This window comes from Strix uralensis, chromosome 24 (assembly GCF_047716275.1).
Source record: "Strix uralensis isolate ZFMK-TIS-50842 chromosome 24, bStrUra1, whole genome shotgun sequence".
Classification (NCBI taxonomy): Eukaryota; Metazoa; Chordata; class Aves; order Strigiformes; family Strigidae; genus Strix; species Strix uralensis.
The window spans coordinates 6984738-6998861 of NC_133995.1; the positions used below are offsets into that span (position 1 = coordinate 6984738).

Here is a 14124-nt window from a genome sequence, read left to right on the forward strand (position 1 = left end):
GCTGGGTCATGCAGCCTTAAAAACTGCCAGTCCCCCTCCCGGGGGGGGTGCTGAGCCCCGCCTAAGGGATGTGCCGAGTTGCAGCTCAGCACCACGCAGCACTGGGGGGAGGCACCAGTTTAAGCCCAGTTTAAGCCCACACAGCAGTCTCAGCCCTGGAGAAGGGGCAGGTGCTGGAGCCCTGGGGAGGCTGAGCACAGGCTGTGTGATGTTACACCCCCCAGGACACATGTCTGCACCTAACTCGTGCTCACCTGTAGCAGAGCGAGACCCAGCGCCATGCTCAGCCCCATCCTGCTGGGAAAGAGCTCAGGAGCTGCCAGGCTAGGCCTGGCAGCAGCACCCCATCACAACTCCCCACCTCCCAATGCTGCAGTGGCACAGCAAACAAGGTAACAACTCCCATCTACCATTTGCTTTTAATTTAATTGGTTTCTCAAGACCATTTTGTAGGAAGGAGGGGAAAAAACACACACACCCTGGAGAAGGGAAAGGGCCAGCGAACACATGGTAATAGTGCAACGGAGCTTTAACATGGGGCACATGAGACAACAGCCCAGACACCTCCACCCTCCCCTAAAAAACCTCTGGGTGGATGTTATGGAGCCAAACACATCCCGTGCTGCTGAGTTTTACATCAAATCAGACAAAGGCAATAAATAAAGAAGCGGTGCCTCACCAAAGGCATTTTTTTTCCTCCTTTCAACATTAAGAAAAAGTGATGTTGGCATCAGAGCGTGTTCTCAGACAGGGGTTTTGGCCAGATCCAGTTGGGTTTCTCAGCGCAGGAGAGGGAAGAGCCAGGGCCTGGGGGGTTTGGACCCCGTTGCCAGCATGTCCCAAGAGCCCAGCCCGCAGGAAGCAGCCAGGGCAGCACCTTTCAGCCCCTCACCAGCACCCTGCTACATCTCCAGCTTGTTTGAGGTATATCACCTGCCCCATCCGTTATCTTGTGCAGCCAAAAAACAGTGCAAAGGAAAAAAAAAAAAATCCCCCAACCCCTTGGTTTCCCCCCCAAGATGAGATGAGCCTGTTTGCGAGGGGAGGACTGCAGCGAGGAGCCTCTGAGACCCCCCCAGCCCCTCCACGGGGCTGGATCACTTGGGCTTTGGTCCATTTAATGTCCTGGCCCTGGGGCATCCCCCCACCAATGCCCCACAGCCACCACGGCTCCCTCCCTGCCTGCACCCACACTCCTCCCCGGGGGGCACAAGGATGCAATATAAATACGTGGGACATGGCTCAGCAGCACCAACATTCCCGGGACAGGGAGGGCTTGGCCCCCTCCCCAACGCGCACCACCCCGGGGAGCCCTGCCGAGAGGTGCCCTCAGCTCAGCTTCATGCTGATGGCCACGGCACGCCGGTAGACCTCGGTGACATTGTCACAGCCCGCCAGGGACAAGCTGCTCTCTCCCAGGGGGCTCCGGCAATGGGTCACAGTCCAGCGGCGCAGCCTGCGCCCTTCCTCCCTCTCCTCCTCCTCTTCCAGCCGGAGGAGGCTGTCAGCAGAGACACAGCCCCGCATGCCCCCGCCACCATGGGGGACACGGGCAGGCAGGTCGAGTTGGTCGAAAGACTCTGTGGAGAGGATGCTGTCCTCGCTCACGGCGCTGGATGGGCGGGCGCGGGGTGCCTGGGGCAGGGGCACCTCGCTGAAGCCCCCAAAGCCCTGCCTGGGGGGACTCTCTGGCTCAATGCTGCTAGAAGAGTACTTGCCATTGTGCTTGAGGATGCCTTTCCGGCGGGTGGGGAGACCCTGGGGGCCCTGCTCTGGGGAGGGGTTGTCAGCAAACACAGTCCCTTCGAGGTCCAAGCTCTCCACGTCCAGGACATCCCCAGACTCACAGCACTCCAGGGACGAGTAATACCCCGACTCCCTCGTCGAGGGCTTTTTCAGGATTCCCTTCTTGGGCACGGCCATGGGCACCGGTCCACTGCCCGTGCTGCAAGGCAGCATCCCAGAGGACAGGATCCGAGTGAGACCCACAGCAGCCACCTCACCATCCTCACCCTTTGCCTCTCCCACAGGCACTGCTGGTGGAGGGCCGGGGCCGGGCACCTTCTGCTCGCAGGAGTTCCTCTTCTTCAAGATGCCCTTGGGCCGTTTGAGGATGGACTTGGAGGGGTTCTCTGGGGCCAGGGCCACCTCCTGCAGTGCATGGGAGACATCATTCTCCTTCTTGGACTTCTTGAGGGAGCGCTGCCGCTCCAGGGCCACGCCGGGGATATGCTGCTTCAAGAAGCATCGCACCTTGGAGCCATTCTCCAGGAGGGGCCGGGAGGAGCGGCGAAGCCACTCTGCCACCGTGGCCAGGGGGGATTCGCTCTCCCGCAGCAGCTCTTGCTCCCCCACGGGCACCTTGTAGCCCCAGTTCACCCACCAGTGCGTGGCAATGTCCTCGATGGTGGCACGGCGCTCTGGGTTCACCATCAGCATCCACCGGATCAGTCCACAGGCATCTGGGGAAGAGGCAGGTCAGGCACCGAAGGGAACACGTTGGGGGGGGGACGCACAGGGAGGTGGGGGTCTGTCTACCTGACAGCTTCGTGGGCTCCCGGTAGTCCCCACTCGTGATCTGCTTGACCAGAGTCTTGTAGTCTTGGCCATCGAATGGCATCGTGCCATGGACCAGGATGTAGAGGAGGACGCCCAGGGACCAGCTGTCCACCTGCCAGAGGGAGGGACAAGCCTGGAGGAGGGCAACAGGGCCAGGCTGTCCTGGCCCCCACCCCGGCTGGGCAGGACACCCCCACCAGAGCCTCTGCGGCAGCTCCCAGGCTGGCAGCAGCCATGGGGGAGGACAGAGTGTGGGGCAGGACCAGCTCCAGCCACCTGCATCCCACCATCCCCACCCCACACCGACTGCACGGTGCTTGGTCTTAGGAGACCTGTTACTCCAAACCACACAGGCAGGGCTCTGCCCACAATGCTCTGCTGGGAAAGCAGCCAGCGTTTTCCCAAGTTCAAGGGAAGAGGCAGCAAGACATTCCCCCAAGCAGCAGGTGAGGCACAACCTACCTCCGGGCCCTTGTACGGCCTCCCGTTGATGATCTCGGGCGATGCGTAGAGAGGGCTGCCGCAGTAAGTCTGCAAAAGTTTGTCCTGCTGGTAAACGTTGGAGAGGCCAAAGTCTGCAATCTAGAGAGATATTTATAGCCGTTATCAAGCAGCAGAGTTTCGCTTTGCAGGTGGAGCAGCATTACCACCTCACGCTCTCCAGCTGCGAGCTTGGCTTAAACCAGGGTTCCCCTGGTCCTGGGTGCCCTCAGCCTCCCCAGGGAGTGGCAGCAGCCTGGCTTTCCACCCCTGAGGCTGCTCCTGCCCCTCTCCCCCTCCCAACAAGCAGCTGCCCTGCGGCTTTGCCCCTCCAGCCCCACGCTGGGAGCAGAGGCAGCCGCAAAGGTGTGGTTAGAGGGCAAGCTGCTAGGCTCTCCTCCAGCTCATTCACCGCCACACAAGGCTGCTTCGGTCCCTATCTGCTCCACCTAGCACACAGGCATTCATTATCCTCATTACACCCGTCACCTCTCAGCAAGCAGCAGGTACAGTCCCTGCTTGCGAGCTCCCAATTGCAAAATTACCCCTTACAGAGATAAAGCCCCGCAGCCTGTTTATCACCGATCCCCGGCTGTGGCCGTGCCCTTCCTCCCCGGGCGGCTGCAGCGCTCCCGGCCGAGGCAAAAAGCATCGCTCGGGGCCAGCGAAGCTGGGAGCTGCCCCGCACCCCCCGAGCCAGCCTGGCTGGCACGTACAGGGACCAGGACTTTCACTGGGAGAGCTCTTCCTTATCCAGCCAGTCGTGCTTCGACCTCAGGGTTCAGACTTTGCCCTTTTATCAGCAGGCAGATAGACTTTATGGCTTTAGTAGGCAGCGCGGAGGCTCTGCCTCTGCAGCCTCTCCCGCTCAGCACAGAGCGGGGGGCAGGTACAGTGTCCTCTGGGCCCCCATCTCCTGGGCAAACAGCAGTGCAGGCCAATGCCAGTGGTCCCAAAGCTTCCCAGAGCTGTGGAGAACCATGTGCCCTGGGGGGAACTGGGGTGCTGCGGCCACCCCCAGTCCATCCACACCAGGCAGCGTCCCTTAGACCCCTTTGCTGGGTGGCAGCCAAAGCGTGGCCGGGCTCTGCCAAGCCTCTCTCACCTTGATGTTCCCGTTTGCATCGAGAAGGATGTTCTCCAGCTTCAGGTCCCTGTGAACGATCCCATTCTGTATGAGGGAAGGGAGAGCCAGGTTTAGTTCACAGCGTGTTTGAGGAAGGGAAAGTCAGGCAGCGCGGGGAGGTCACTGCCGTTCACCGGCCCAGCAGCACACAAAGAGGACACACGGTGACAGCAATCAGAGGAGCAGTAAATAACCCTGGGTGCGTTGATGAGGATGGGCTGTAAACCAGGTCCTGGCATGGGTGCTACCAGCTCCCCGTGCTGCTTGGGAGCATGAGCTGGGTGGCACCCCGTGCCAGCGCCAGCACCTGGCGCCGAGCTGGGCTCCTGCACCCTCCCCAGTCACGCAACCCGAGAGCGGCTGGTGCCAGCTCCACTGGGGCACAGTGGACACAGCTCCATGCTTTTCTGGGGCCTGCTGCTGCCCAGATAAGTGAGCCCCGAATTTTCTTTGGGTTCAGGAGGTGTCCTGCAACCCCCCCTTCCTGCCAAGCGCACACAGGACTGAGGCATGACCAGGCACAGCCTTAGAGCATCACCCAGGGAGACCCACAGGCTCGAGGGTCCTTCCAGGGCAGACACGGCTCTTCCACAGCCCCAGACAGGCCCCTGTAGCTTTACATCCCTTTCAGGGCACAAGAGAGGTGACCCAGGGCTGGGTTTTCAGCCCTGGCAGACAGCCCTGGGCATCTCCCTCGGGGTGGGTGACACAGAGTTGATAACTCCCCAACCGGGTTAGTCAGTCCCACACCACAGCAGCAGAAAACCAAGGCGAGGACTTTCCAAAAGCTGCTTGGGCACTGCCTCCGCACAAGCCCGAGGGCTGCCGCACCCTTCAGATAAGAGGCAGGATTAACCCCTCTCTCGGGAAAGGCCAAGGGCCACGAGCTCCCCTCACCTCCTAGCCCAGGCCGAGCTTCCCCACTGGGCACCGGCTCCCTACCCAGCCCCGACTGCTGCACCTCTGCCCGGAGCCGGCCCTGCCGATCCCCCCACTCTCCTGCCGGGAAGGGGGTGGGAAGTGCAGTGCCGACCCACCTTGTGACAGTAGTAGATGGCTGACACGACCTGTCGGAAGAAGTGGCGTGCCTCCTGCTCTGTCAGCCGCTGCCGCTCGCTGATGTAGTCGTACAGGTCCCCCTTGCTGGCATACTCCATCACGATGACGATCTTGCTGCTGTTCTCAAACACTGCGCGGGGATGGGAAGCCACAGGGTGTTAGGAGGAGTGCTCGGAGCTAAGGGACTTCTCATTAGCATGTGCCTTTTAATGAGCAGGTGGAGCCCTGACCAACTAAAACACACTGCAGCCCCATTCCCTGTGCCCTCAGTCCGTTTGGCAAAAAAGAAGGTGTTGGGGGTTTCTGCAGGTGGGAGGGGGACGGCCAGAGCCTCCACCTGCATCCCACAGCGACATCGGGGCTGATGGCCAAGCAGCCTCTGCAGCCACAGAACGTGGTTCTTTGCTAGATAGAGCCCTGCCAAGGGGAAAGGCAACGGAGCTACAGCCTGGCACAGGGTGACTTTCCTGCACGTTCCCATTGCTCCAGCTCAAGCCAAGAGATGGAGCATTTTCTTCCTGTTTGCAGAAAGCTACCTCAATATTTTTGAATTCCAGCAGCCAGCGTGACTCAGTCCTTGCAAACACCACGTATGAGCTGCCAATCCACTTGCTTTTGTTTAGAGGACAAAAGGACTCTGGATACCTCACACAGGGCAGTGAGGCGGCGATAACACAGGCACCAGCCACACGCCGGCACAGCACCGTGAACCCCGGCAGAGCCAGCCCCGAGGAAGAGCACGGGGCACGCCGGGTGTGCAGGCAAAGGATTCAGTGTTTAAGCAAAGACTGAGCCAGCGGGAGATTTGCTCTAAGTCTGGTCGTAGTTAGAACTTCAGAAATTGCCCCTCAGTTGGTGCTGCCCTGACACCCCAGGAGCAAAGCCCAGCCTTGGCTGTAAAGCCAAGCCCAAGGGCACCAGGAGCTCTACCAGCACGCTGCGGTTGGTTCCCCTGTGCCCCAGGGGAGAGAATGAGAAGGACTCCAGTACTGAGATTAGCTCCTGCCTCGGGCTGAGAGCGGAGCCACAGAGATTCCCACCAGCACTTGCCATGGCTGGGGCGAGCATCCAGCACAACCAGAGTCACACATGGTGCTGGGCTTTGTGGGGGTCCCTGGCCACCCGCTCCCCGCCACGGCACAGCCTGTTGCCGGCAGCAGCACCGAGGCTTCCAGCCTCAAAAGGCCATGTAAAATTTTGGAGCTGGCTTCCCTCTCTGGGCAGGAGGGGAAGGGATGGGAAGCGGCTGTTTCTGGAGCAGGTATTTCCCCTCGGCGCTGCTCTGCACGCAGGCGGGGGTGTGCGGTGGGGAAACCACAGGCAACAGCACACAGCTCCACTCGGGAACGCTGCTGGAGAGAGGAGGGGAGAGGAGGGCTCACCTTCATGGACAGCGATGATGTGGGGGTGGTTGAGGGAGGACATGATCTCAATCTCTCTCCGGATATGGACAAGGTCCTGCTCATCCTTGATTTTGTCCTTCCGGATTGACTTGATGGCCACCTGCAGATGAGCACACGCACAGAGGGTCACCCGGCTGTCAGGCCCAGGAGCTTTGTGGCTTCCCAAAGCCTGGGACAGAGCAAGAAACCCACCCTCCTCTTTCAGGAAGGGGCTCACAAGCAAGAGATCAATGGCCCAGCTTCTCCACCCAGGCATGCCGTATCCGAGCGCTAAGCTGCCCAGCTCCACTGAAACAACTCCAATAAAAGTGAACTTTATCAGTTAGGTTTTTATACTTTCCAAGTCCTGTTGCTGTGCACAAGGGAGAAGCTCCCCCCGCCTCCCCCCAAGGGAAACCTGCTGCCAGCTCCTCCCAGAGGAGCTCCCCAAGCCTCCTCCTGCAGGTAGGAGCCCTGCTCCTCATTTATGTGCCGTGGCTTACAGGAATTGTGTCCCAGACTACAGCCGCTGCTGGACCACGGCCAGCTAAAGGAATGTGACCTGCACACATGACTTGGAAGATAACAACAACAACAACGTCTTCTTGGGGTCATGAAAAAAAAAAAAAAAAGCAACCACACAACAGGTTTTGTTTTCCTTGCAAATACTTATTTCAAGGAGCTGATTATGTAGGTAAGAGGTAAGAGAAAGTTTGGTATTAAAGAGCAGATCCCTCCTAGGCACAGGACTGTGCTCCAGCCGGCCGGGAGACCCAGCGCCGACAATGCGAGCTGCTTTCCAGGCTTTCACTTGGGTTTTTCACGTTATCCTCTACAAGAAAATTGAAAGGGGAGGAGAAAGAAGAGTAAGTGCTGGAGAATAGATGCCTTCTAATCCTCTTTCAAAGGGGCTGGGGAGAGACAATGTACTCCTAGGGTTGAATTTACAACTGAATCCAGCAGAACCTCTTTTTTTGTATCAGACAAGAATGCGGAACAGCATTAATCCTGTAAAGGGACCCCCGCACCCGTCTCCCAGCAACGGGGAGAGGGGCCGTGGACACCCACCAGCCCCAGCTGCCAGCACAGGAGCAATGCTCATGGCACAGGGACCCTCCTCCACCTTCGGCTCTGCAGGATGGATGCTCGCTCTCGTCTCCCTCTGATTTAGGGGAGTCAGAAACCCCGCTCCTCGAGACCTAGCTGAGCAAGCAGCGAAAGGCTCAGACTAAGCCTGAGCAACCCTCGCTAAGCAAAGCCCATCGCACCCACAGCAAGTCACCAGATGCTAGAGCAGTGAGATCTCAGCTGCCACATTATTGTCTTCATGGGAAAAGGACGTGACAATTTTAAGGGCTCAGATGGGCGTGTGAGAGATGCCCCAGAGCACGTCTCTGCTGCGTCAGGCCACTTCGGGCCAGCACTGGCCAGGGCAGGGGTTGCCACACGCTGGGGAACTGTTGCGCCCGCACCAGCCCCAGGGGTTGAAGCGATCAAGCAGAATGGACTCTGGCCAAGAGAAGTTCAATAACCCAGGCCCAAGTTTCTGTACAAAGCAATACGGAAAGTGCTTAATAGCTTCGTGAAAGCCAGGTATTATTTTCCCTGACCTTTGTGCTAGGTTAACAGGTTAAAGTTTAACAATATTTTGCTCCAGCCCCTGATTACCCGACTCCCGCTAGAATGGAAGCGAAGTCAGCCTGCTCCTGCCCTCCCAAATTTCTGTTGACTCACCCTCTCCACCTCTCCTCTAAAGCTCGACATCCAGCCGAAGAGCCTCAGCATTTTGGGGTACGTGCAGCACATTTGCTTGCTGACCGAGATGCTTACACACATCCGCTGCTGAGCTGGGGCTCAGGGCAAGCTCCAGTGTCGGTAAAAAGACAGAGTGGCTCTGGGCTGCCAGCGTGGGAAGCCTTAGGAGTTGCCACTGGCTGCATTCAGCAGAGTGTGAGAACGCCCTCGCCTATGAGCCAGCACTTAGAGACCTGCAGACAGGAGTCAGGCTGCAGCAGCAAGCAGGTTTAGGGCACTGTTAGAGCCCCGGGGCTCTCCTTGCTGAGCCTGCCTGCAGGCAGCTGCCTGCCTAACGGTCAGGCAGGGTTTGGCACTGTTAGGGTCCCCATCTCAGAGACTGACCCAGCCACTCAGGGCGGGATGATTTATCTGCTGGGGAGGCTCATCTAATCCCTTGGCCATCCCATCCTTCCCCGGGGGTGCCGAGAAGCAGCTTTGTTCCAAGACATCCCCTCTGCCTAAGCGGACTGACAGCAGAGGGTCTCCCTGTGAGGCAGAGAAGGCCATGCCTGGCCACCCTGGAGATGGGGACACTGCCACAGCCTCCACCATCAACGCGAGGAGAAGAATCTCCCGTCGGAAACAGCCCCAAGAAGTCCTGCTGCAGGAGCCTAGAGCACCTGAGAGTACTTTCCAAGTCAAAAAGGCTTTTAATTAAAAGTTTTTTGGGGGCAGAACAGGTATTTTCAGCAGCTGCTGAAAGATGCATTAAGCTACAACCCCAGGCAGCACTTTAGAAGTTGTTCCAGATTGCAAGTGCAGCATTTCATGCTCCATGAAATATGGATTACAACCCACTACGGAAGAGACCGGGGTTTGCCCCTCACTGGAGATCAAAAGCGGCTTTGCTGCTTTGGAATATTCCAGGTGCTGCCTTCCCCTTGACACCACGCAAGCCCACAAATACGTTTCTGACACTGCAAGTGAGTCCCACAGGAGGTCCCTCTTTCTATTTGACTTGGCTGCAGGCCAGCACTTGGGAACCAGGCTGGGAGAAACACCAGGCTGGAAGGAAAAAAGGCCAGATGCTGCCACGCAAACAGGTGCAGGAGCCACTTTGCACCACCACAGCATACATTACTGAATCTTCAAACCAAAAGATGCAGGGAAAGAGAAAAAGAACAAAAGGAAAGGAAAAAGAATCAGCATCTCTCTCCCCACCTGCCTGATCTTTCAGGGACACAACAGTTTTCCAAGGACTGGGAACGGCACTCAGCAGAGGTACCCACCAAAAGGCATGAGCATCATTTCACCTAAAGGATTTCTAACCAGAAAACAAGGATTTTTTTCAAAGAAGTCCCCAAAAAATCCTTCAGCTGTGGGAGCCTGGTCTTCCCTGCACTCTATCAACTGATTAGACACACCTTGCTCTGAGCTAAGTCCAGGTAGGTTGGTTAAAATTCAGAGGAAAAAAGAAAGCTAGGCAGTAAAACGAGATGGTTCAATATTCCGGGCATCTGACTGAGGCAGTTTCTGATTAGCCAGAGGCAAAACCCAGCACAGAGCAGCTCCAGCTTTACAGCCTCAGCCGGTAACGTCGGCTCAGCACAGCCCACGAGGGGTAACTGGCGGAGGCAGCAGTACCTGCTCTCACACCTTGGTGTTTAGGAAGTGAAAGCCACTTAGAGAAGGAGCAAATAACAACCCAGCTCAGGATAAGCCTGAAGATTAAACAGGTCCGGAAATGCTGAGTGCTACAAGAAAGAATTTGTGGGAAGAGGAGAGATTTGTGGTTAAGCCTCCTGTTCCTACATGGCCAGCTCGCTGAGGTACTAGTTAGTCAAGCCTTTGACTATCTCCAGCATTTCTTGAGGAGTCATTGGCCTGTGTATTTAATTTGCGTTATCCTAGACCAATGCTGATGGACAAACAAGTCCCTGTCCTAAGGAGCTTCCACGGGTAGGTAAGTTTTTGGGCAGTTCAGAGATTCCCTGCACAAGTTTTGTTTGGGGCAGACAGGGAAAGCCAAGTCTTCTCACCCATCCCGAGGGGAGGGATCCCTCCAGGTCTGTGGGTGGAAGCTGCATTTCAAGGCCCTGATTATGCAGCAAAATAGCAGCTTCTTCAGAATCAGATAGGCTAATGGAAACGGCAGATCTGACTTGAGAGCTGTCGCGTTACACGAGAAAACCTCTCAGATTTACAGTTGTTTTTCCCCTGACATGCCCCTGTGGCACATTAGTGACCCGATCTCACACCCTGCCCTTCTGCTGAGCCCTCAGAGCCTCGCTGGGCCAGTCCCACCGCTCGCAGGTGGCCACTCATTGCTCACCCGTGGTCCCAAGATGGGCTGGTGTGCAAGCGCCTTTCCCGGGTCCCGTCCCACACCGCAGGGTGCTCAGGACCCAACAGGGGCAGCAAAATCACCTTCAAGTTTGAACCCGTGCAGGTTCCTAAAGGACAGGGCTGCCAGGAGAGCAGCGCCCCGCTTTCCTGGGGGGGAGGGTCCCCCACCTCACCCCGCATCGCTGTGCTCTGGGTTGAAGCCACTCGCATTCGGGGGGGATGAGGTGTCGACTGAGCGAGTCACGACCTCCACCAGACACTCAGAGGGGCTCAGCTTTTGCTTCACTCGCCGCTGCCAGAGCCAAGAGGCAAAACCAACCAAAAACCAGGGTGAGAGGAAGGGAAAAATCCTCCAGACTCAAGTGTGATGTTTGCTCTTCGCTGCCGGATACCTGCAGGCTCCTTTCACCAGGAAGCCCGACGGGGTCAAGTGGGCGAGAGGAGCTGCGACTCCTCTCCCCGGGGTGGGTGAGGGGGGGGTGCGAGGCCCCTCTGGGCTGTCCCCGGCCCCGCTGCCCCCTCCTGCAGCACTGGCCGGGGGGGGGGGGGGGAGCGGCAGCGCCGCAGCCTCCCCGCAGGCTGCGCCGGGAGCGGGGGCTGCGCCTTCCCGGTTACCGGCTGGGGGGAGCCGGTGCCGCGGAAGGGGGGGGGATGCACCGGGGTGAGGTGGAGAAATGCACCGGGGTGAAGAGTGTGGGGGGGTGCACCCGGGTGAAGCGAGGCGGGGGGATGCACCGGGGCGAGGCTGCTCAGAGCAAGGGGATGCTCAGAGACCCCGCACCGGCTCACGGTGAGGATGCACCGGGATGAAGCAGGGCGGGGGGCGGGGGGGACGGACGGGGGAGGATGGGGTGTGCACCGGGGCAAAGCAAGGGGAGATGATGCACCGGGGCAAAGCAAAGGTCGGGGGATGCATCGAGGCAAAGCGGGGAAGGGGGATGCACCGGAACGATGCTGCTCAGAGCGAGGGGATGCTCAAGGACCCCGCACCGGCTGGCGGTGAGGATGCACCGGGGAAGGGGAGGGGTGGAGAGGCGGGGGATCCTTACCAGCTTGCCGGAGCGCTCTCGGGCTTTCTTCACCTTCCCGTAGGTGCCCTTCCCCAGCGTCTCCAGGAACTCGTAGCGGTGCTTGAGGTTGTGCTTGTGGTGGTGCCGCTTCACCGCCTGTTTCTTCATCAGCGGCCGCGGAGATTTAATGAGCCCCTCGGTCGGCCCCGGCCCCGGCCCCGCCGCCCGCTCCATCCCCCGCTCCGCCGCCTCCCGGTACAGCCCGGCCCGGCCCGGCCCGGCCGCTAAAAGCGGCGGCCCCGCCGGCCGCGCCCCCCCGCGCCCATTGGCCGCCCGACGGCGGCCGCCCCGCCCGGGAGCCGGTGCCGGGGGTGGGGTACGGGGTTACGGGGAGAGCCCACGGGTGGGGGTGGGAGGGGGGCACCCAGGGGCTGGGTAGGTGCGAAGCGGGGAGAGCAGACCACGGAGCAGGGTGCAGGGGGGCACCCACAAGCTGAGTGAAAAGGGGGGGGGGGGGGCTGAGGCAGCCCTGGGGCGAGCGGGAGAGGCAGGGTAAAAAAGGGGGGGGCTGCAGGGGGTGTCCCGCAAACTGGGGGGAGGTGGGGACTTTCCAGAAGGTGATGCAGGGAGAAGCGGGCACCCAAAGTGGGGGAAGAGGCTTTCCGCTGGGATGAAGGTCCTGCCGGGACCGGGGCGCTGGGAGGATGGGGAGCAAAGCACCGCGGTGCTTCACAGCAGGACAGACACGGGGACAGAGGGAGACAGACGTACAGCCGGCCAAGACACACACACACACAGGTGTGGTGTGCTGCAAGGAGCCACAGTGCACCCAGGACTCTCAGAAAAAAAATAGGAATTTTGGGGAGAGGCCTGGGCAAGCACAGCCTGGCCACGCTGGCCACAGGACCATGGTTTGCCCTCCTGGACACACGGCCTGGGAGGGAGCAGCCAGAACAGGGAAATGTCTGCAGGCTGCTCAGATGCTCCCCCACGAAGACTTTTTATGGACATTTCTGGTTAACTCTGCAGCACCTTCCCGTGTGGTCTTTTTGCCCCTGTGGTAAATCTTTGTTTTGAGATATTAAAAGAATGCAATTATTTCCCAAAGCAGCCAAAACAAAAGCTCTTGCCCAGCTCTGGCATGTGTGAGGACACACCGTATTGATGGAAGAAAGAGATAGCTACAGCATTACTCATCCCCACACTCAGACCTGGATTTTCCCACCACTTCCAGCAGCTCGGGGCAGCCTGGCAGGGTGAGGCAGCGCAGGGGCTGCGTGGGATGATTTAATCCAGCACCGGCCCCTCTCTGCAGGCTTTGTGTCCCTGAGCACGGAGGTGCGACGGCCCAGCACCCGCTCGCAGCGTCTCACGGCCATGCCAGGTCTCGATGTCAGGATGAGACCCAGGCAGGCGTGACAGTGCCCTTGGCTGGTCTTAAAACCTGGGTATCAGCGGGGTGAGGTTAGAAAATGACCTGCTGAGGACATCCACCCCGCAGGGTGTTAACAGGCACTGGAGACAGCCGTGCCCCAAACTTCTGCTCAGCCGCAGCTGTGGTCTGTCTGGGTGCTGGGAGGACTGCACATCAAATACCATTTCCATACAGTTAGGACACAGGTATCTTGTTCCGCCACCGTCCCTGATTTTTATTGCCAGTGGCCGCGTGGCACCTCCGTTCCTCACAGGAGGTCAGGGATGCACAACTTGCAGCTTCGGGCTGGTCCCGGGTCCTTTCCGCCCTCAAACCTCCCCCCAAGGCAAACACACCACGGGCAAATCTCTCTCCCCATTTTAAAATTAGTCATCTCCCACCAGTATGTCCGGAGAAGACACTGCGCTGGAGCAGAGTTGCAATAATAAATTATTTAGTGTGCAGTAACAGGAGCTGCGTTTCAATCTGCAAGTGGCCAGCGGGGCCCATCAGGAAGATAAACAAGGCGTAGATGAGATTAACTAAACTGCTGTAATTTCAATGTCAAAGTAAACAGATAGGATCCTGTTCAGGCACAGCCCAGAGATTGCAGAAGCGTTGAAGGGGGAAGGTACAAACCTACCTTCTTGCAATAAACAAAGCAATTTCACTTGACTAAGATGAAAATGTCTGTGTCTCCTGGACACTGCGAGCCCGCAGAGTAACGCTATCGACAGCCGTGGGAGCACTCGTGGTTTTGCCCACCGGTCCAAGAAAGCACTTGAGCACGCATTTAACTTTAAGCACATGTTTAATACTCCCGTTGATTTATAAGGATGCTTCCCAGAGGCCTTCCCCGTGATGAAAGGAAGCGGAGCCTTGGGTAGCTTCTCTTTCTGCTTCTACCAGATAAATTCTTTTCTGTAATTTTCTGTGTTGTCACTGATATTAGGCTTAGGTATGCTTTTGTTCTAGACTGGCTCAGGAAGCCTATTTTAATGGAAATGTCAA

At 58.3% G+C, this 14124-nt stretch overlaps 1 protein-coding gene across 1 annotated transcript; it reads right to left on the minus strand.

Moving 5' to 3' along the window:
* Positions 1-407: 407 nt before the first annotated feature.
* NUAK2 (NUAK family kinase 2) lies at positions 408-11933 on the minus strand. The gene is made up of 7 exons (XM_074893446.1): positions 11739-11933; positions 6607-6727; positions 5203-5354; positions 4145-4210; positions 3022-3141; positions 2539-2671; positions 408-2462 (listed from the first exon to the last, which is right to left on the minus strand). Exons 1-7 carry the CDS (start codon positions 11931-11933, stop codon positions 1330-1332), a joined length of 1920 nt encoding a protein of 639 aa, XP_074749547.1. The 3' UTR covers positions 408-1329.
* Positions 11934-14124: the final 2191 nt, after the last annotated feature.